The sequence below is a fragment of the Mesoplodon bidens genome (assembly GCF_964165515.1).
Source record: "Mesoplodon bidens genome assembly, chromosome: 2".
NCBI lineage: Eukaryota > Metazoa > Chordata > Mammalia > Artiodactyla > Ziphiidae > Mesoplodon > Mesoplodon bidens.
In genome coordinates, this window is record NC_138177.1 from 53,834,767 (window position 1) to 53,855,173 (window position 20,407).

At 52.5% G+C, this 20,407-nt stretch overlaps 1 protein-coding gene and 1 long non-coding RNA gene across 14 annotated transcripts in view; both read left to right on the forward strand.

Moving 5' to 3' along the window:
• Window positions 1–17,848, forward strand: part of LOC308610542 (BCL-6 corepressor-like) — a 29,999-nt gene extending 12,151 nt beyond the window's left edge. For 4 of the 10 annotated variants that reach the window (XM_081223577.1, XM_081223579.1, XM_081223580.1 and 1 more), the window contains 11 exons: window positions 363–889; window positions 1,177–1,412; window positions 6,138–6,387; window positions 6,835–7,077; window positions 7,660–7,841; window positions 8,060–8,323; window positions 13,186–13,352; window positions 14,505–14,650; window positions 15,078–15,155; window positions 15,327–15,483; window positions 16,922–17,848. In XM_081223577.1, coding sequence (XP_081079703.1) covers window positions 1,314–1,412; window positions 6,138–6,387; window positions 6,835–7,077; window positions 7,660–7,841; window positions 8,060–8,323; window positions 13,186–13,352; window positions 14,505–14,650; window positions 15,078–15,155; window positions 15,327–15,483; window positions 16,922–17,213 — 1,878 coding nt within the window. In that variant the 5' untranslated portion in view covers window positions 363–889; window positions 1,177–1,313 and the 3' untranslated portion in view covers window positions 17,214–17,848. Of the gene's footprint in view, window positions 1–362; window positions 890–1,176; window positions 2,243–6,137; window positions 6,388–6,834; window positions 7,078–7,659; window positions 7,842–8,059; window positions 8,324–13,185; window positions 13,353–14,504; window positions 14,651–15,077; window positions 15,156–15,326; window positions 15,484–16,921 lie in introns of those variants that run through there. The other 6 variants (XM_081223583.1, XM_081223582.1, XM_081223584.1 and 3 more) reach the window with 6 other exon arrangements.
• Window positions 1–20,407, forward strand: part of LOC308610661 — a 279,944-nt gene that overhangs the window by 195,437 nt on the left and 64,100 nt on the right. The gene's annotated exons all lie outside the window — the stretch shown is intronic.

The window sequence follows — 20,407 nt, forward strand, 5'->3', positions numbered from 1 at the left end:
TTGTGCATTTGTTTTCTTTTCTGTTGTGTTTTTGTTTTGCTTTCTTTGCGTTGTGTTTTTGTTTTGTTTTATTTACCTTCGAAAGAGAATGTCTGTCTCTATGCCACAGTGTATGTATGGCTATACATACACACCACATATATCTCTACATACATATGGCTTTACGAATAAAGAGTGTGTGACTAGTTACACTTAGACACTCTTACATTTTTATTGTTCAATTTTAAAATATCTCAGTTGTATCATAAATTGTGGTTGGTTTTGGGCAAATTTTCTGTGAAGATACTTTCCTTTAAGGTAAGGGCAGTGAAATAGCTTTGGTGGTAAGGTGTGTCTTTTTTCCATCTCCGTTCTCTTTCTAGCATGCAGTGATGCGCTTCTCAGAGTTGGAGATGAAAGAGCGAGAAGGTGGCCACCCCACGGCCAAAGACTCCGAGGTGCGCAAATTCAGCCCCGCTGACTAGGAAAGGCTGAAAGGAAGTCAGGACAAAAAGCCAAAGTCGGTCGCCCCGGAGGAGGCCATTGCCGACCAGAACGACAGTGAGAGATGTAAGTGAACCCAGGCGGCTCGCGTGTGGTACCACGTCGGTGGGAACGGGGCGGTTCCGCTCCCAGTGCCGAGGGAGGTGAGAGGAAACAATACGCTTCCGACGGCCCAGCGTCTGGGTGCTGGCTGTTCGGAGAACGGGCTGCTCTGGCCACCCTTCCCAGCTGTGGATTGCAAGGCTGGTTGTCCTTTTGAGCGTTGCGGCATCCAGGAGTGAAGCACCTATGAAATGCTGTTCCCTGGCACGCGTCTCCTTTTTCCGGAGCAATGCTAGTCCTGCAGTCAGTGATAGTCTGATACGGTGAGCAGAGGAATGGCAGTGCAGGACCTCCGGCGTAGCAGGTATGTGTTCTGTTGTGTAGCAGGTACGGACACGGGTTTTTGGTAGCAGTGGAATGGCACTTGCAGCCAGAGCCAGACCCTCCAGAGTGACAGTCTCCTGTGGGAGGGGGTGGAGAGTACTCGGATTCTCCCTCCAAAGGCAGAGGTTTCGTTCAAGTGCGATGAGGGCTGACGAAGGCCCCAGAGAGATGAGCATCACTGTGTTCTGTGGAGGCTCGTTTGCAGCCATGAGGAGCTGACAGCACGCTCCCAGGCCGTGGGACCAACGAGGCCGTTCTTCCCACCAGACGGCTGTGTTCTGTTCTGGAGGCCGAACTGGAGAGAAAGCTCGTGTTGCCTCGAGTCACGCTCTGCGGTCCCCTCAGCTGCTCCCCCACTGGGGTTGACTTCGGGCTTTGCCCTCGAGACTTCCTGGGCTAATGAGATGCGTTGGCAGCAAGTGGAGGTCTTTCTCCCGCTTTCTTCAGTGTGCGTGCTTGTGGCCTGCAGCCTGCTCCGGACCCCAGAAACCTCACCGGTGATGGTGAGTGAGGGCACCTAGGTGAACGTCGAGGACAGGGTGGGCGTGCAATCCTCCTGAGACGGGACAGTCGGGGGTGGTGGGCACGTTTGGGAGGCCCAGGCCCTTGGACCCAGTCGTAGGGTCGGCGTTCTCCCGCACGCTTAGGTCGTGGGTGCCTGATGCAGTTCAGGAGAATTGTGGTCAGCAGCAGCGTGTGATTCTCTCTGCTGCTTGGAGCACTGCCCTCCCCCAGCTCATCTTTGGGGTCAGACAAAGGCCTGTGGCCAGGGTTCTGGGTAGGCCACACCGGGACCGGTTTGTCCTACGTGGCTCCTGTAGAAGGGGATTTCTGTGGCTAGTCAGTGGCGGCCTTACCCGAGGGATGGGGCTCTTGATGTGCCTGGAGTAGACGATTCCGAGCTCCTCCCCTCGGGATTGGAATGAAAAAGGGAGGGTCCAGGCCACCCTGGAGTGAAGCAGCAAGAAGGCCTCCCTCCTTGCCTGTGCTCACAGCTGACACGCAGCCCTTACCCTCCTGAGTGGCCTCATAACTCAGCTCTTGGGGAAGTTTCTCAGAGAGATGTGATAAAAGTGGGCAAGGCCAAGTTCACGGGGATGCACTTTTCTGAGGAGGGGATCTGCCTGTTCTGGGTGGACGGTGAGGGAGGCTGGAGGAAGGGAGCGGGCAGTTAACCGGCCTCGAGTCTTCTTGCCCTTTTCTCCAGCAACGTGGCCAAACCCAGGGTGGCCGCTGCCCTTCACGTCTCAGTGGCCTCACCCACCCTTCTTCCCAGAGACGTTTGTGTGCGTCCTTCCCAGTCTTTCCTGCTGAGCGTGGAGACGAGAACTCGGTATGGCTGATGGGGAGCAGGGCCTGAGCCCCAGATGATTCCGAAAGCCCTCTCCCTCCCCGCCTGCCTCCAATCTCAGACGACCGATGGGTCTCTTCCTGGAGCACCCGGGACATGGCCCAGTGAGCCATGAATCGCCACCATGGGAGGGCAGGAGAAGGGTTGGGGAAGTTGAGGGGCTCCGTTTGAAAGATTGGGGCAACGGAGGTGGGTTCCCCACCCACCCTCTGTCTTGTAGAGACGTGGGGTTTGTAAATAGCTGGTCAGGAAAGGCCACCTGAAGGGGCCACTGTTCTTACTGCGGCCTCCACATCCAAGGCCCAGCAGGTGTTCATTCCATTCAGCGGGATATGAACGGGCCTTCTTGTTCTTGGGCCATCATGTCTTGAGCTGATATGGGCTCAGGTCCTTCTCATGGGTGTTGGTGTGGCCGAGAGCCGAGCTGTGAGCACATGGGAGCTGGGGCGGGGATTTGGGGTGGGCAGGGGTCCCAGAGAGGGTCCAGGACGCCTTCAAGATGCCTTCCCCCTTCTGAGGCAGCCCCTACCCATGGAGGGACCAGGAGCTTCTAAGGTGGTGGGTGCTGTTTGTGCGGCCCTGGTTGTCCTGGTGCGGGTGCATCTTGTTGCTAGGGGCTTGTTTAAAAAAGAAATTAGAGCTTCCCTGGTGGCGCAGTGGTTGAGAGTCCGCCTGGAGATGCAGGGGACGTGGGTTCCTGCCCCGGTCCGGGAGGATCCCACATGCCGCGGAGCGGCTGGGCCCGTGAGCCATGGCCGCTGGGCCTGCGCGTCCGTAGCCTGTGCTCCGAAACGGGAGAGGCCACAACAGTGAGAGGCCCGCGTACCACAAAAAATAAAGAAAGAAAGAAAAAAGAAATTAACTTGAAAACACAGTGGCTGAGATACTCATTTATTCTTTATGGTCACATGGGTGGCTGAGTGAAATGTTTATTTTAGAAGTTCACCAAATGAGTTTGGAGGTTCCTCAGACTTGGAAGTTCATCACTAGGAACCTCAGTGGCATTTGAAGATGGGGCGGGGCAAGGAGGCATTGGTCCCTTCCTTCTCAAACTTGGAGTAACCATCTCCCTTGCCAACCACTTGGCTGGGACAGGCCTAGGACCTGCTCAGTGGCAGTGCCTGGCCAGGAGCTGGAGGAAGCCTCAGTCAAGGGGCTTCATGAAACTTCTTTGCTCAGGGAACTTCTCTTCCAGCTGAGCACCTGCACGTTTGTAAACTACTTTGGAACAGAGATCCCCTGCACTCCTTCTGTAGCGGGTGTAACTTGTAACAAGGTTAGCCCTGACTGGAGGTGCTATTATAGTTAAGCTACAGAGAAGGGGATTTTAATCCTGGGGAGCCTTCCAGCGACTCAGAACCCTCTCACCTTGTTGAGGCCTCACTGGGCATGGCTCAACCGTGGTGAGGGTGCTTTGTTGCCACAGTGACTTGTAAATGTTGCTGTGGTGATGCTTCTGTGAGGTGATGCTATGGTACAACCATAATGAATTTGGGATATATGTGCTGTGAGTCATAGGACCATGCTGCAGGGACCACGTTCACATCTTGCTTAGACTGGGTGACCAAGGGCACATGGCTTCCCACTTTTAGAAGGGCCAAAAGTAGCAATGATGGCAAAGCCTGATGGTTAGGATCCCCGTGTATCTATTTATCTCCCCATCTCCTTTGCCCTCAAGGGTCATCCTCCTGTGGGTCGTGGTTAGAACAGTCTTTGAGAAGCTCCAAGTGACACGGAGCCTCTACCCCATAGCTGGTGGCCATGGGCATCTTGGGCAGTCGGGGTGGGTGTCCTTCAGGGTTATTACTGGCCTGGGTAAGGTCACACTAGCGTAAGGTCTTGGGGGGCCTTAGCTGAGGGGAATTGAGATCTTTGCCCTGAAAGGCTCCGGGGTTGGGGGAAGGGTGGATGGACCTAGTTTGGAAAAAGAAACTTTAAAATTGGACATGGGGGTTCTTAAGGTAGCCCTTCCATTCCTCCATGGATCCCCTCCCACGGAGCTTTTAGGGAAGGCTGATTGGACCAGATTGGACCAGAGAAGTCCAATGGTGTAACCAGCAGGGCTCACCTCTTAAAATTGCCTACATTTCAGGCCTGAGATTCAGGCTGGTCTGAAAGTCTTGGCATCTTTTGGTTAAAGGGCTCTTTCCAGCCTTTCTCTGTGCTGAGCCCGGCCCGTGATTATGAAGCCCACCCTGGAGGGAGGCTAGCAGTAACATTCCCACTTTACAAGTGAAGGGGGCCGAGTTGTAAAGCGGTGCCATTCCTGCCCGAGTGTTTAAGAGGGTCACAGAGCAGCCGGAGTGAGAGTTGCAGCACGCCGTCTTCACCGGGCCTGCGGTAGCCTGGGCTGCATCACCCGTAAGCACAGGCCAGGAGTTTGGGGTTTCTCCTGCTGCCATGACAGGAGACCCTCGCGGTTGGGGTGATTCCACCATTCCGGCAAGAGTAGATGGGGATCTGTCCCACCTTGGGATACCCTTGGAGAAAAGCTAAGTGTGTTCCACCATTGAGAACACAGGTCAGGCTAGCCCAGGCCAGGGTGAGGTTCATCCCCACAACTGACTGCCATTAAATGCTGGGAATGCCCCCAAGAGAGGCTGATCAGGGGACCAGCCGGCTGGGCAGAAGTGGGAGTGATACTTGAAGTGGTCTAGGGAGCGGAGGAGGAATGCGAGCAGCATGTGAGGGGTCTGTCTATGATTTCATCTAGAAAGACGGGCTGTGGGAGCTTAGCTCAGGTGTTAACGAAATACCAAACTCATACACCCACCCCCACCCCCGGCCGGTGATGGACACAGGGTCATCTTCGGGGAACTCTTTAACAGCACAGTGATCATTATGGAATTATTTGTGTGTTAGAAACAATGTGACTAGCAAAGCAGTTGAACTGTTTGTTTGGCTAGAGCAAAAGTGAGGAGTGATGTTAGGCTGGGGTGATTGGAGGAAAAGCCCCAAGTGGATGCTAGATTGAGCAGAGGGGGCAGGAGCAACACAGGCGGAGCTGGGGTGTGAGCAGTTCAGCCCTGCCCGCCGCCCCCCCACCCCCCACCCCCCATGAAGGGGGTTGGAGTCTTGTCTTTGAAATGTCCTTAGATGCTTGTTGCCTGGGAAGGAAGGCGTGGAGACGTGCCAGGTGGGGTGACTGGTGTCACTGAGGGCCTTCTTCCTAGACAGGAAATAGGAGCAGCCCCTCGATGGCAGTGTGGAAAGAGGACAGACGGACTTGTAGCAATCTGGTTGAGTTCTTTGAAATTGCCCTTGACCCTTGTGTGTGCACCAGGAAGCCTTTCCTTTCCCTTTGCCAGGCTCCTCTTCCCTTGGTCTCCCCAGCTTCCCAGCCTCCCACCATTCTTTCCCTACCCTTTTTCTTCACCCTCGCCCCTGCTGACCCAAGTGAACATTGGTGCTATGTCTGTGTAGATGGCAGTTGGGGGCTATTTGGTCTCTTGATGACATCAGCCTTTTTTGTTTACTAGCAGCTGTTTCCATAGTAATTTGTAGCTCCGCCCTGATGGGTTGGATCTTACTGTGAGGTCACTCACCCCCCCCTTTAAGAGTAAGCCACCTTGGAGAGTTAAGCAGTTAGGGAGTTATCTCACATGCCTATAGAGGGATGGTGTAGATGCCTCACCTTGACCCTTGAAGGATGGATCGTGAGTGGGCTACGCGCCTCATTTTCTGCTTTCTTTGCTGGTTGTGTTCAGCTGTCCTTCCTTTGGGACGTCTTTCTGAGGGTTTTGTGCTTCCAGCGTGTGAGGCCCCTGGTCTCCAAAGGGAGGTGGTCTGTTGGTAGCAGATTGCCTTGGGCATGGGGGTCCTGCCTGCTCCTGGTGACCTTTGTTCCCTCCTTTCCGGGTTGTCTCCCCTTCCCTAGGGGAGTGTTAGGATGGAAGCAAACCTGACCCCTTCGAAGCCCCAGAAGACAGTGAGGACTACTTCATGGACACGGAGCCCCCCAGAGAGCCCCCCCGCCGACCAGGCGGCCCCGGACGCGTCACGCAGCCCCACCCTCCGGCTGAACAGAAAGCGCAAGGTCTCTGGCGTTAGGAACCACACTGAGACCACTGTGGAAGAGCTCCCGGAGGACTCTCTGCTGAAAGCCAAGCGGAGACGGGTCTCCAAAGGTGAGCTTGGTTTCGCTTCGGGCCCGCAGGGCACCCTACGGAAGTCCTGGAGCGGAGCAGTGGAAAGTTCCAGTCCCACCCTGGATCCCTGGGGGGAGCCACTCACACCTCCCCACCCCCCACCCCCGTCCCACCCCCCACCCCCCACCCCCCCAAAGCCAGGTGCCGGGGCTGGAGCCCAAAGGTGGCCAAAGGCAAATAGGCCCCCTCCTGAGACTTGGTGACAAGTTCAGCCAACACAGTGACCACACCCCTCCCCTCCCCCACCCCTGTTAGTGATGTGTAAGACAGTTTGTTCCCCGCCCCGGGGGGCTTCTTCATTAATTTGTAGTTATTTCTCCATTAGCTGACTGGCCTGAGAGGGAAATGACAAACAGTTCGTCTAACCACTTAGAAGAGCCACATTATAGTGAGCTGACCAACCTGAGGTGTGCATTGAATTAACAGGGCTCCATCCCAGAAAGCAGCGCCGCTTGCTGCACCTTAGAGAACGGCGGGAGCAGCAGGTGTCGGCAGCAGAGAGCAAACCTGGCTGGCAGGGCAGGAAGGAAGTGACCCAGGCGGTTCAGCCTGCGGTCACCCCCCAGGGCAATAGCATCTCCGAAGAGAAACCTGGCAGGAAAAGGGCAGAGGCCAAAAGCAACAGAAGCTGGTTGGAGGAGTCCCTGAAATGCAGTGACAATGAACAAGGTACGCACGGGGCGGGGGGCGCTCCTGGAGGGTGGATCACCCGCCCTCTGTGGGAAACGGCCCTGGAGGGGACCTGAGCGCCATCCAAGTTGACAAGAGTAGCGTGTGGCGAGCGGGGAGTTTTCTTCCTGAGGTCCTTTCAGCCTGCACACTTCCTTATGGAATGGACAGTGAGGCGGGAGCTCGACTTCCTGGGCTGCTCCTCATCACCCAGCCCGCGGCTGGGCAGGAAGGGAAGTCTTGGGTGACCCCGGGCGCTTGTCAGTGCCCTCATTCCAGCCTCAGGCTGTCCCCAGTCGCCCTGTCCCCAGCACCCAGGCCCCCCACGGGTGGGGACGGGAGCGCACGAAGGGCTGGCTTCTGCCCTGTCTTGCGGCCCTTTGAAGAGACTTGCCATTTGGCGTTTCGTGGGTTAGCCTTATTTGCCGGTTGAATGTGGGATAATTAAAATATTAGTGCTTTGAAAACATAATTGGTATATCTTTAAAAACTGAAGCTGCTCCAACGATCAGTGCTAACAATGGGCTTTTCTTTCCTCACCGGCTACAACTGTGTAACGCCCGCTTCTTCTCCCCCTGACAGATGTGCTGTGCATGGACGAAGAAATGGATTGGCAGCCTTCGCCCCTGCCGCAGCAATACACCGACAACAGCGAGAAACCATCCGGGAAGCGACCGTGCAAAACCAAGCATTTGATCCCTCAGGAGCCCAGGCGGGGCTTGCCGCTGCCAGGGGACTCCTCCGTGGACAATGCGGATGGCAAGGTACCTCTTGCCCCTGGCTCTCCCCCGCCCCCCGGGCCTGTGCAGGCACATCCCGCCTGCCTACTTCTCTGCTTCTGGGGACAAAGCTTTCCTTTTCCTGAACCCCTCCCCCCCAAACGTCCCTGCCCCTTCCTAGGGGACCTGTCTCCTGGGTGGCGGTGAAGTTTCCAGCGAGTAAAAATGCAACCCCTTCCTCCCACGCCTCCTCCCCCTGACAGAGAGGAGGAAAAGTGCTTTCCTCCACTCAGGAGCGGCCTGAGCCCAGTTCCGACTATGATCTTTCGCCGGCCAAGCAGGACCAGAAGCCCTTGGACCGTTTGCAGCAATTGTTACCAGCTTCCCAGGCCTCGCGGCTGACATGCTCAAGCTCCCCTCCAGAGACCACCCAGTCCCGCCCGATGCCACCGGAAGCGCGGAGACTTATTGTCAATAAGAACGCGGGCGAGACCCTCCTACAGCAGGCCGCCCGGGTTGGCTACGAGGTGAGCATCCTTGTGGGTGCCCCGGATCAGGATCCGCCGGCTGCTGCTCCTTGGGTGGGGGACACACTGGCTGGGGATGGGGGGCGGGTCTCAGAGCCCAGCCCCCTCCACGTGGCGGGCTGGGCTGGGTGTTCCAGCAGGGTGTTTGCGTTGGCCCCGCTCACACTGCGGGCTCTTTGGTGGCTTGTTCAGTCGTGGTGTGAAAAGAAAGGCAGGCCTCTCTGATGTTCCGTTCCCGTTCAGGCAGGTAGGCTGCTTCGGCCGGTCCGGCTCACTTATCTCTGATATAAAATCTGACCTAACCCAGGGCTTGGCGGCCAGGGGAACTTTAATGAGCCCTTTTGGATTCTGAATAGCAAGAGGGAGAGTAGTTATTAGCTCTAATAACTTGTGCTGTTTTGGGCAGAGTGATGCCCCTGTGGGGTAGCGGGTGGGAAGTGTCTGTGCAGAGTAGGGGTGGGAGTGGGGCAGACCTGAGCAGTCTCTTTCTGAGAGGGCACGGGAGCCGAGGGCTGATGGGCGGGGAGCAGGGGTTGAGCCTTGCACAAAACTCCCTGTCCACACTGCTGTATCCCAACCCAGCACGGCTGATGACAGTGATAGCCTCTATTGCTAGAGCAACATAGAAAGATAGGTGATATCTGTCTAAGCCCGTGTGATCTGTAGTTACTCCTTTCACCCTTTTAACATCTTCACTTGGGAGTAACGAGTACTAGCCCACTCTCGGATGAGGAAACTGAGCCTCAGAGGGGTTAGCTGATACCCGTACAGGTAGCAATCCAGCAGTGCTCCACAGCCCACCATGCTCCTCAGCAAGACTGGCATTTCAAAACCTCTGTTCAAAACCTCTGTGAGACAGGTGACTCCCTCTGCCCTGTGCAGTTCCCCCACCATACTTGTCAGTAGCAACTGTGACGTAGTAGCCCACAGGGCAAAGGCATTTTTCTGTGCTGGCATCAGCCCTCTGGGAGTTGAATGGTGACAGTAAAATGCGGCTCAGCAGGCTGAGCGTGGAGGTGTGGATGAGCACTGGGGTGGCAGGACCCAGGCTGGCCCGGAGCCCTGGCGCCCACACCCTCAGCCAGCTCTGTGCCCCTGTCCCCCGTCTCCCGTCGTCCCCCCACCCCGGTCCATAGTGCCGTGAGCCCTTCGAGGTGTGCCTGCCTTGGCCCTAAGGCACGACTGTGGGTGGGAAGTTGGAAGCACTAGGGCTATGCTTAATTTGGGGGTGTTTTTTGTTGTTGTTGTGGGTTGAATGTGCTGTTGTTTATATCTACACGTCTCTTGGTGACCTCTCCATTAGCTAGAGAGCACTTTCTGGTATTTAGCGCAGTTACTTGCAGGTGAAGTCCAAGGAGCACCCAGTTGGTTTCCCAAGAGCTGAGAGCGGGCGCCGAGGAGGACAGAGCAGATGTTGCACATAGTGTTGAGCTAGACCCCCCCGTGGTTGAGAAAATAGTCTCGCTTCCAGCAAATGCTGGAGGTGGCGGGGAGCCCCCAACCCCAACTTTTAGGTTAGGGTTGAGAAAGTAGACTCCCGTTTCCAGCAAATGCTGGAGATGGGGGGGCAGGGTGCTGCTGCACCCGCCGTGGAGGGCGGGGCTCCAAGCCCCACCTGTGAACTTGGCATCATTTCCAGCAGCCTCCCTTTGGGACCAGAGACGTCAAAAGACCCTCGTTGGTCCTAAGACAGTTTCCATTTTGGTTTGGTGGCTCTGAGGCCTGGACCAAGGGGCACTTGATCCATACTTTTTTAGGCTACCTGGCCTTTGATTGCACAGGAAGCCTTGGGAATGTGTACGGTCGGATTTGTTTTTTTCTTCAAATGTAAATTTCAGTATGTAGATTCCACAGATGACCAGTGTTGATGCTGAACATTGTGACAAGTAGATGAATGCTTTCAACTTTGAATCCAACTTTCTGGGATTTCTCTGGGCAGAATTTTAAATGTTGGGATGATGGCCCAGTTGGGAGATGTGGCAGCTTCAACCTTTTAAAATTGAAGGACAGTTTTTTTAACCAGATAAGGGTGTGGTTTGGGAGGGTTTTCCTGAAGTTCTGTCTTCAGCATTCTTGGTTATTTTCTCCTGCTTAGCCAAAGGTACCATGTGCAGTATAAAGGCTGTCTGAGCTTTATGTCATGATAATCTGGTTCTGGAAGTTTAGAAACACACTCTGGCTTCAGATCCGCGTTAAATAGATCACTTGCGTGGCCAAAGACCTCAAACTTTCCCCTCCTGGGAAAAAGGCTTCTATTTCTTAGGCTAAAACGCCAGTGTGCAGCCACATGCTTGTGCCTTTAGCCGTGATGGTTAAATTTTCTATGAATTGAATAAGTCATGTTTTTTAAAAAGTTAATGAGGCATTTAATTAATGAACAACGTCGGGCTTATGGCCTTTATGGTTACATTTTGGGGGTAATGGCATTCGGCTTATAGCCGCTGAACAGAGAGCTGTCTGACAAAAGCAGTTTGACTTTGCTTGGGAATGGCAGGGCTGCCCTTCAGACACTCCCGTTTATTTCTAGCGGAGAAAATAAACCAAGGAATGTGTCGCGTCGACAGACTCGCCCCGCCTCTTCACCTTTCAGTTAGAGAAAGTGTTGGTGGCGATGGTTGCCATCCATTTAGAGGCCATCACCCTCCTAGCTAGGAGAGTGTAGTTAGCCCACTTGACCCCCAACAGAGAAGGCCTGTGGGATGCTCGTCACAGCTGGATTGCATCCCTCTAACTGGGGCCCTCTTGGGCCTTTTGAATCTTCCCAGCTGACCAGGTACCAAAGACCTGAGTTATAGGTCTAGTACTTCATGTTAATTGAACTTGGGGTTTAATATCTCTGGGCCTCAGTTTCCAAGTGTTGAATGAGGATAGTACTACCTTCTTTTCCTGCTATCTCCTGGGTTCCTGTGGGTGACAGAAGACGTCCTCATCTGGGGAAATGAGAAGCACTGTGTAAATAGTGGGATCAACGTGGTTGAGTTAGGACAGCCCGTGGCAAAAAGTCTGACCTGGCCGTGGGGCTACTGCTGCCTTTGCTGCCATCTTCCAGGAGAAGAGAGTTGACTTACCCATCAGCTTGGACAGCCTTTCATTTCTAGGTACCCTTGAATCTGCCCTAGTAGTGATGAAGGTTTCCAGGTGAAGGCCACGATTGTCACAGCAAATAAACCCTGGGTTGAGTAAATTGATCTGTGCACAGCAGTTGGTGGCGTTCAGAACTGATCCCAGAGCCACGTGACAGGGCCTCTCCCTGGCTGGGGCACACAACTCATTAGCTTGCAGCCGTCCACTCAAGTCTGGCTAGTGAGGGCCTGCTAAAAGAGCAGCAGCTTCATGCGGTATCCTGGATACCAGGGCTCGGGGCAGGTGGCCTGGGAGCCCAGAGGATTGTGGGCTTTCTGGCAGGTTGGGATGTAAACGGAGAAACGCATTCGTGGGCGTGCCTTTTCTCTTCCTCCTCTTGTTTTGGAAGGGAGCTGCTGCAGTGACCTGAAGTAACAGGGCACCGATGGCCAGGTTTACCAGCATGCCCCATTAGGTTCACGTGGTAAGCAAATGGAACATTCTAGTTCGCTCCCAAGTGAGTGGTCACCTTTGATTGGCGTGTCCTCCAAAGGGCATAAAAGGTTTTACAGAACCCATCTCGCACTTATGGGCGGCTAGAATGACCCCCGTTTTGGGTTTAACAGATGAGTTACCTGAGAGATGTCACAAGGAGGCCTGTTCTGACCCCATCCCATCCCCCCTTACCCAGCAGACCATGTGCTGGGCCACATGCACGTTCTGCCTACTCCCAGCTCTCAGAACCTGACAGCTCTCTGCTGGGCACGACTTACCCAGTATAAACAGTATAACGTGTTTTCTGGTGGCAAATGCTTTCGATGTGTCTGAAAACTTTCTTAAGGTAATAAAACATTGAATAAATTCCTGCTCTGCTTACTGGGAGTGGTTCATATTGATATTTTAACAAGCCAAAGAAATAAGGTTAATAACAGTGATTCTAATGCACAGTGTTGACACAGAACATCTCCGGGGTGGGGGGGCGGTGAACGTTTTATTTGATTCTTGAAATGTGGAGGTTGCAGCCTGTGGTGTATCAGGTTCCTGTCATTAACTTGAGTAAATATGAAAATATTAGACTGATTCTGCCCCGAGAGGGTGGAGTGAGGCAAAATAGAGGGTGGGGTTATTGGAGGCATTTTGTGTCATTCCTCGAGGATGGAGGGAGAGAGCTTCTCTTTAACTCTACTTAACATACAGACAAGAGCATCTGAGGCCTAGGTTCTGATTTGGGGTCTTAACAGGGGGCGCGAGGATGTAGCTGACCTGGGTGTCCCTGCTTCTCTAAGCTGGGGAATGTTCTCTGGCTGATTTAAGCTCTCTTTTAGTGTTGGTCATCCATACTTTTATCTAAACTTGTGTTATCGTCCACTGCCACCGACTGAACAGACCCATCAAGTGAGAATGGTCTGTGCTTGGCAATGTGTCATCTAAGATGTTAGCAGCCGTGACACCTCTGTACTGGTCACGTCGGCCCCTGGGCTGAGGGCTTTCATCGCTATCCGAATGCGTCCTCTCAGCAGCCCTGTAGAAGCTTGGAGAAGTTCAAGGGTAACTTGCCCATGGCCAGGCCACTGGTGCAGCAGAGCCTTAGACAACACTGTCTGCATCTCCAAGCCCTTCTCACGCACTCTCGCCCCTCCCACCAGGATGCCTGCCACCTGCCCGCGCCATGGTGGGCTTTTGGCCCCAAGGATGTACGCCTCTGAAAGTGGGCACCGCCAAGCTATGGGGAGGTCAGCCTTACAAGGTTCACTGTATGGTGGTCTGATGGTATCTCCTCTCCTCTCCTCTCCCCGTAGGAAGTGGTCTTGTACTGCCTGGAGAACAAGATTTGTGATGTGAACCACCGCGACAACGCGGCTTACTGTGCCCTGCACGAGGCTTGTGCAAGAGGTTGGCTCAACATCGTACGACACCTCCTCGAATGTGGCGCCGATGTCAACTGCAGTGCCCCGGATGGAACCGGGTCAGTGGCAGTCTTGCGCTCTTGGCCTGGCCCTGCTGGGGCATAGGCAGTGGTTCTCAGGGTGTGCGGGGAACCCCAGAAGGAAAGATGGAGAGTGAGTGCCATGTAAGCACACTGATGGCGGAGTCCTCTAGAATGGAATCGGACAGATCTTTCTGGCAAATTTACATAGAACTTTAAAACTCTGTGACGCTCTTATGGACAGAAGTCCCTGAAAATGTTGAGCCTGCATGAATAATCAGGGGTGTTCTCTTTTAAGACCCTGGACTCTTCACCAGCGTCTGTTGAATCTCAATCTTTAACATATATGTGAGTTGAAAGTTCCAGGAGTACAGACAGGTCCAGTGGCAACTGGCTTGATAGGACCTGCCGTGTCCACCCACATCCCCGGGCCTGGCCCCCACTCTGTCCTTGACCTCGGTTTATTGGCCAGAGGCCCAGGTCTGAGTCAGCCCAAGCATCTTCCTGGTTGTACCTGGGATGCCACCACGAGGCAGGGCACTGGGGCTTTCCTGACAGTCATAAAATTAGCAAAACCGTAAGGTATTTGGTGGTTCATGGTTTCCAAATAGCATCCTTTCTGGATGGGACTGCGGACAGTGTTCCTGACCCCAGCGGACACGGGCAGGAGGACTCTGTACCCTCCTGAGAACTCGCCCTGCCTGTCGACTGCTTCTGGGCGAGAGGGTTGATCACTCATCTCCAAGTTGGTTTCAGGAGAGGTTCCACTTTGCCCCTAGTTTCTTTTACAAACTGCACTTTTGGGGTTTTGTTTGTAATGGTATAACAGTGGCTTGTCGTATCTGCTTCCGTGATGCTGGGGTTCTTCCCCCCACCCCCCCGTACGTTACCTTCTTACAGTCTGTCACTATTTAAGTTCATTGGAAACGTTTTCATCGTGGCCTGAGTTCCTCCTTGGGCCATGCATTAAGAGAGATTTGCATTGAAGAATTAGGCCTGAGATGGTCCCTTCACCTGTCCCGTAAAGGGTTATGTGTTGAAATAACAGAGTAATTTGTCACAGCGACCGTACACTCACCTCCTCAGTGAAACAGCGCGCCTACGAGGCTTGGCCGCACACGCTCGATTTTGCCCCGTGTCCGTAGAAGCAAGCGTCGCGTGCACAGGTGTAATCCCCCGCACCTCTCCTAGGCCTCTCCACGATGCTGTCAAGAATGATCATCTCGAAATTGTCCGCTTGCTCCTCTCCTACGGTGCTGATCCTACCCTGGCTACGTACTCAGGTCGAACCGTCAAGAAAGTGAACCACAGCGAACTTCTGGAGAAGTTCTTAACAGGTACGGCAGAGGTCACGACACGGTCTTGTTCAAGCATCTAGACGGTGACTTCACAGCCTTTCACCTGGGTTCCCCCTACCCCCACCCCCCGTTTACTCTAAGTGACCCTTTACTGGGAAAAGCGGCCCAACGTTAGTCTGTCAAAGAAGAGATAGATACTTTGAGTTTTGCAAGGTGGGGGGCTGGAAAACTCTTAGCTAGCCAGGCTAGCTTTTGTTTGGCAGGCTGGGGCGGTGAGGCGGGCAGTCCCTCAGGAAGGCGGGTGGACGCGTGGGGAGGTTTCAGTCAGATACCTGGAGGCGTGTGCGGTGGGACTTGTCAGGAGGTGACACCGGCCCCAGCGTGAGATGTTCCCGAACTCCAGCAGCATTTGCCTCTTACCAGCAGGCGTTATCTTGTTTCTCTCTCTCTCTCCCCCTCTCTCCAGACTGTTTAAATAACCTGCAGGCTCCTGACGACGGTAACCCCGGTTGCTCTTCGGAGTTCTCTGGCAGCTGTGTGTGTGGTGAGCAGCCTTGTTCGTTTCAGTTGGGCTGGTGGGGGTGGGGGGTGGGGGTGGGGGTGGTGCTGTGAGCAGGGCTTGCTTGGGAAAGAATTTTTCCAGGGTCCTTTTTGGAGAACAGCTGGAACCTTGCTCCAGCTTACTGACCTCTCTCTTGTTTGCCCCCCCGGTTAGAACCAGATGATGAAAGTAGTTACGATGTTTTAGCAAATTCCCCAGGACCGGAGGACCAGGATGACAGCAACGAGGCCTATGGTGACCTATTGGAATTTGAATTTTCCGAAAGCCCCCTTTTGCCGTGTTATAACGTGCAGGTGTCCGTCGCTCAGGGGTGAGCGTGGCCAGCGTGTGGTCGAGAGCCAGCCCAGCTGCTCTGTGGGGTGTCAGGAGTTAGAAATCCCCTTCAGCAGATGAGGGTGGATGGGTTGGGGGGTGAGTGAATTCCTCACCAAGTGTCCACCGACCTCACATAATGCAGTAGAACTTTTCCAGAAAAGTTTGGGGGGTGGGAGGGCTCCCCAGCCAACTGCCCTCATTGGAACACACCCCTAGAGCCCAAAGGACACGGGAGTCAGCGACTGCGATTGCAGTTTCAGTCACTAAACTCTTGGGGAAGGAATCCTCCCCAAACGGGTACCGTAGGGGCCTTCCAAGGCGCGTGAGGTCCACGGGACGATACTGATGTACCCTGTTCTCCTATAAGATTAGAGAAAGCCGTATGTGGCACCTGGGATCGGGATCTTATGTGTCTTCAGATTTGCTTAGATCGAGTCTTGTCCCCACAGTCGGGCCACTGTGCCCCATGACCAACCCTTCGGAGTGAACACATCAGGAGACCTTGCTCTGCTGTGTGTTGACCCCGGTGCTTAAGGAGTAGCATCCTCCTTGGACTCTGAGGCTGGGAACGTGTCTGCCTTTGTGGTGACATTCTATTCGGGATAGAGATCATAAAGCGTGGCAGGGTATCAGGAAGGATTGTACCACCTCCCTTCTCGAAAAAGCCTCACTCCCGGCAGCATTGAGGGGCGGGTTGGAGGTGTGGGAAAGGAAAGGAAAGCCAGGTGACCTCGAGTGTTTCTCATGCTCTCTCCATGAGGGCCGGAGGAGAGGAGAGGTCAAAGAGGTGTTTGCCATCTCCCTTGGGTTGGCATACAGACTGGTTTTCCCCAGTGACTAGAACGGGGTGCACTTACTTGGAGAGGGGTGACCTGAGTTGTGGCCAGAGCCAAGGCAGCACTGGGGTGGCCTGCAGCGAGGCTCGTTCAGGGGCGCTGCTCCTGCTTTTGTCTAAGTTGGCTGATCCGCCCTAGGTGGTCTCTTAACACATGCACATGAGTCCAGAGTTCCCCCGTTAGAAGTAGATCTTCCGGGCTTCCCTGGTGGCACAGTGGTTAAGAATCCGCCTGCCAGTGCAGGGGACACAGGTTCGAGCCCTGGTCCGGGAAGATCCCACATGCCACGGAGCAACTAAGCCCGTGCGCCACAGCTACTGAGCCTGCGCTCTAGAGCCCGCGAGCCACAACTAGAGAAAGCCCGTGCGCAGCAACAGGCCCAACGCAGCCAAAAATAAATAAATAAATGAATTTAAAAAAAAAAAAAAGAAGAAGAAGAAGAAGTAGATCTTCTAAGGACAGTGAGAAGTGGGGTGGGGGTGGGGTAATCAAAGTGGAAGCAGCAGGCCCTTTCACCGCCAGGAGACGGGTAGTTCATAGTTGGGAGCGCTTCTCATTTTGCCGGAAACTCAAACCACTGTCCTTTCTCTGGTGCAGGCCTCGTAACTGGCTGTTGCTCTCAGACCTGCTCAAGAAACTGCAAATGTCCTCCTGCATATTCCGCTGCAATTTCCCAAATGCGGAAATTGTCACCATCGCGGAGGCCGAGTTCTACCGGCAAGTGTCAGCAAGTCTCTTATTCTCTTGCCCCAAAGACCTGGAGTCCTTTAATCCGGAAAGTGAGGAGCTCCTAGATCTGGTGGAGTTCACGAACGAGCTTCAGACTCTGCTGGGCTCATCCGTGGAGTGGATCCTCCCCAGAGACCTGGACTCAGACGACGACTGGTGAGCTCGCCGGGGCCCGCCGTGTACAGTGTGTCATGGTGTTATAATACGACTATTTCTGTAAAGAAAAGACACTATGAGACACGACTCCAGTCGGAAGGACTTTGAAACATGTTTTTTTCTTTTTAAACTTTTAAGTCAGTTTTTATGAAGTTGTTAATAAAGTTTCTCTACTTTTCAATGTACACATGCTTTGGAATATGTTTGTTTTTACTCGGAACAATTGTTTCTTTTCTTTTTTAAGGAGAAAAAAAAAACAAGGAAAAGGAGCTCCACACTTTGACTTCATTTCATACAAAGCTCCGACGACAGAGGCCATAACTGTTGAGAGTGTGGTCAGAACCGTGTGGTTGGTTTGGGGGGTTGAATTCGGGGAAGGCACTTGGCGACGTTGTAACTTTATGTTTTGTTTACAGAGTACCTGCTCAGGCCAGGTCAGTGCTATTGGATGTGATCCAGTAGTGTGTAATATAAATTCAAACCATATCCACACCAACAACTAAGTGTATGAAATTTTTATATCCTAATTTAAAAGCTGGGAAATTAGTTTTCACGCATCAAACCGGATTGTTTATATGTTTGAACATTTTATGCTCTTATTTAAAGAAGACTTTCAGCTATTTTTTTCTGTACCCTGTAAGATACTGAAAACTAACATAATATGTTGAGGTTGCTTGAAATTGTACATAAAACTAAAATTTTCTGAATTGTGTGTTTATGTTTGAAATCTGTGTTTTAACTTTGTAAGTAAATTCTCTGCCTTTGTATTTATATTTTACAAAAATTTTCTTAAAAGGCAATAAACCTGTTGAGGAAAGGAGAAAATGGAAGGAAGTACCTTGTTTCCTGTGTATTTTCCTAAACCATTACTGTTGTCACAATTTGTTTTAAAGTGGTGTTGATGGTCGGTTCCCTACAGATAACTTCAGGGCAATTTATAGTCTCTATAAACTGAAACAGACTAGAGGATTTCAGGGGAGTGAGACTCTGAAGACAATTTGAAGTTCTGTCCTGAAAACTCAATTCATAGACATATATGTTGATGTTTCTCAGATCCTTCTCAACCTTATCTCCTCTGATGCCGTAGTAGGCTTTTACATTGCCTTTGACCTTGATGGACTCCAGTAGCTTCATCATGGCCAACCCTTTATCTTTAGGAATACTTTTTCCAGAAACAGGACTTCCATTGTGTCACTTCTCCCTCCAGACCTCGTGTTTTTCTGTTACCTTTTAACATGAAGTCCAAACCTGCTTGGCCCAATAGTCAAGGCTTGTAGTTTTGACCACTCAGCTACTCTACTGCTCTTACTTCTTGCAGCAGTATCCCTGTTGGGTACTATCAATTTCCATCCTACATCCTTTGAATTCCTTCTTTCAGTGCAGAGTCTAGAAACCTGAAAACTACTAGGCTCCCTTGCCGCTAGGATTCTGAATGGTTGGTTTGGAAGGCAGAGCGAGGTAGAGGCATCTTCCTCTTCTACTTGCAGCTGGTAAGAAGGGTCAGGGAGACATGCTGGCCAGTTTTAGTGACTCGATCAGCCTTCCAACACTGGGTCTTCAGCTTTGTGGGTAATGAGACACAGTAGTGATTGTGGTGATGCCTGGCTGACAACCTCAGCAGACTGTTCTTAAATCCAGTGCTTCCAGTGTCATCCCTGACTCACATTCCTCCAGCCCTCCCAAAGATTTTATAAGCATCTGATTCCTTGTATCAAATCCATCTGGGATCAGAATGCCCTTAGTGCTTTCCAGTCTTGCAATAAACCCTGAGAACACCTAGGCAGAGCAGACGGAAGGGGCCATGGAGATGATGTACCTGAGTGGGGTCGTAAAGTATGCAGAGGGAGGGGACCTGCAAGCTCTGTGACCTGGCAGGTGGGAAAAGTGAGCCGTGTTTGGGAATGGGGAAATCCAGCACTGTCAGAGGTGGAAATGAGAGAGAGCACATTGTTGGTGAGCACCAAATGATGCTTGGGATGTATCCTGAAGACAAAAGGGAACCAACAGTGTTCTTGATTTACTAATTTTTTGATCATAAAAAAAATACACTTTCGTTGTTTTAAAAAAAATCCCAGCATTTCAGAAATAGAGGTTCTTGTCATCCCAAGCCAACCCTTCCTCCCATTCCCCACTCCAGAGTTAAAACCAGTGTTCACAGTTTGCTGGATATTGTTTATTAGGAAATCATCTCAAACAACAGGAGAGAAAGACTAAATAAATAGCAAGACCTTCAGAAACGATCGAAACAAAAGAACACCAGTGAGCCTCAACTTCTATAGGTAATAAGGGGCTCCCGAGAGCCCAAATAAAAGCAGTGACAAACTCCAAGATATTTGGCTGTTTGTATTTGCATTTGTGCTGGTGGTACGGGGGGGCCTGAGACCAACTGGGGTTCTATCCTGGATGAAGATCATTTTATTAATAAAGCCAAAAAAATAAGTGGGAGCCACAGGTTTAAGGGGTGCAGGGGAAGTAAGTAATGGGCTTGGTTTAGGAGACATTTAAGGTTGTGGCCATGGGTAAAGAGGAGGTACCATAGGTGTAGACGCACACGCCCCCCGCCCTCCCCCCACAACGGGAGCAGAGGGAGTGCACCCACTGGGTGTAGAGGGGCTCTGCACAGTGAAGATATGGTATAAATGAGGTCATGCTGGCTGCAGCGGGCTCCCAGGTATAGATCCACTCATACTGCTTACCCAGGTGGAGAGCAGAAGTACGGTTCTTCTGAAGGTGCCTCTAAAGGTCAAGGTCATTCCCTTTGTCTGGTCCTACCTCCTGGCTACAATGTGGTTGTGACTGCTGTAGCCACAGCACCCACCCTGGACCATGAAGCATGGAAGTCAAGCACTCAATGTATTTGGAGGAGCCTGGGTACCTGAGGACCTAGTGGCACAGAGCCACCATACCAGCCCTGCCCTGCTCTGCCTGCCTTTTTATGTTGGAGAAAAATAAACAGTTCTGTTGAAGCCACTGTTAATTTGAGTTTTTCTACGACTCCCACCAAATCTAATCTTAATATGCTTAGCATCTGTGTGCACTTGGGCATCTTCCTCTTTCAGTCTCATCAAATTGGCCCAATAGTGTAACAGCAAAGGGGTGAAAACACCCAAATCACCATCAGCCGGGCCCTGTCTGAAGTAACAGTGGTACATCTGCACAGTGGGCACTGTGCAACTGTACAAGGAATTGAGAGCTAGC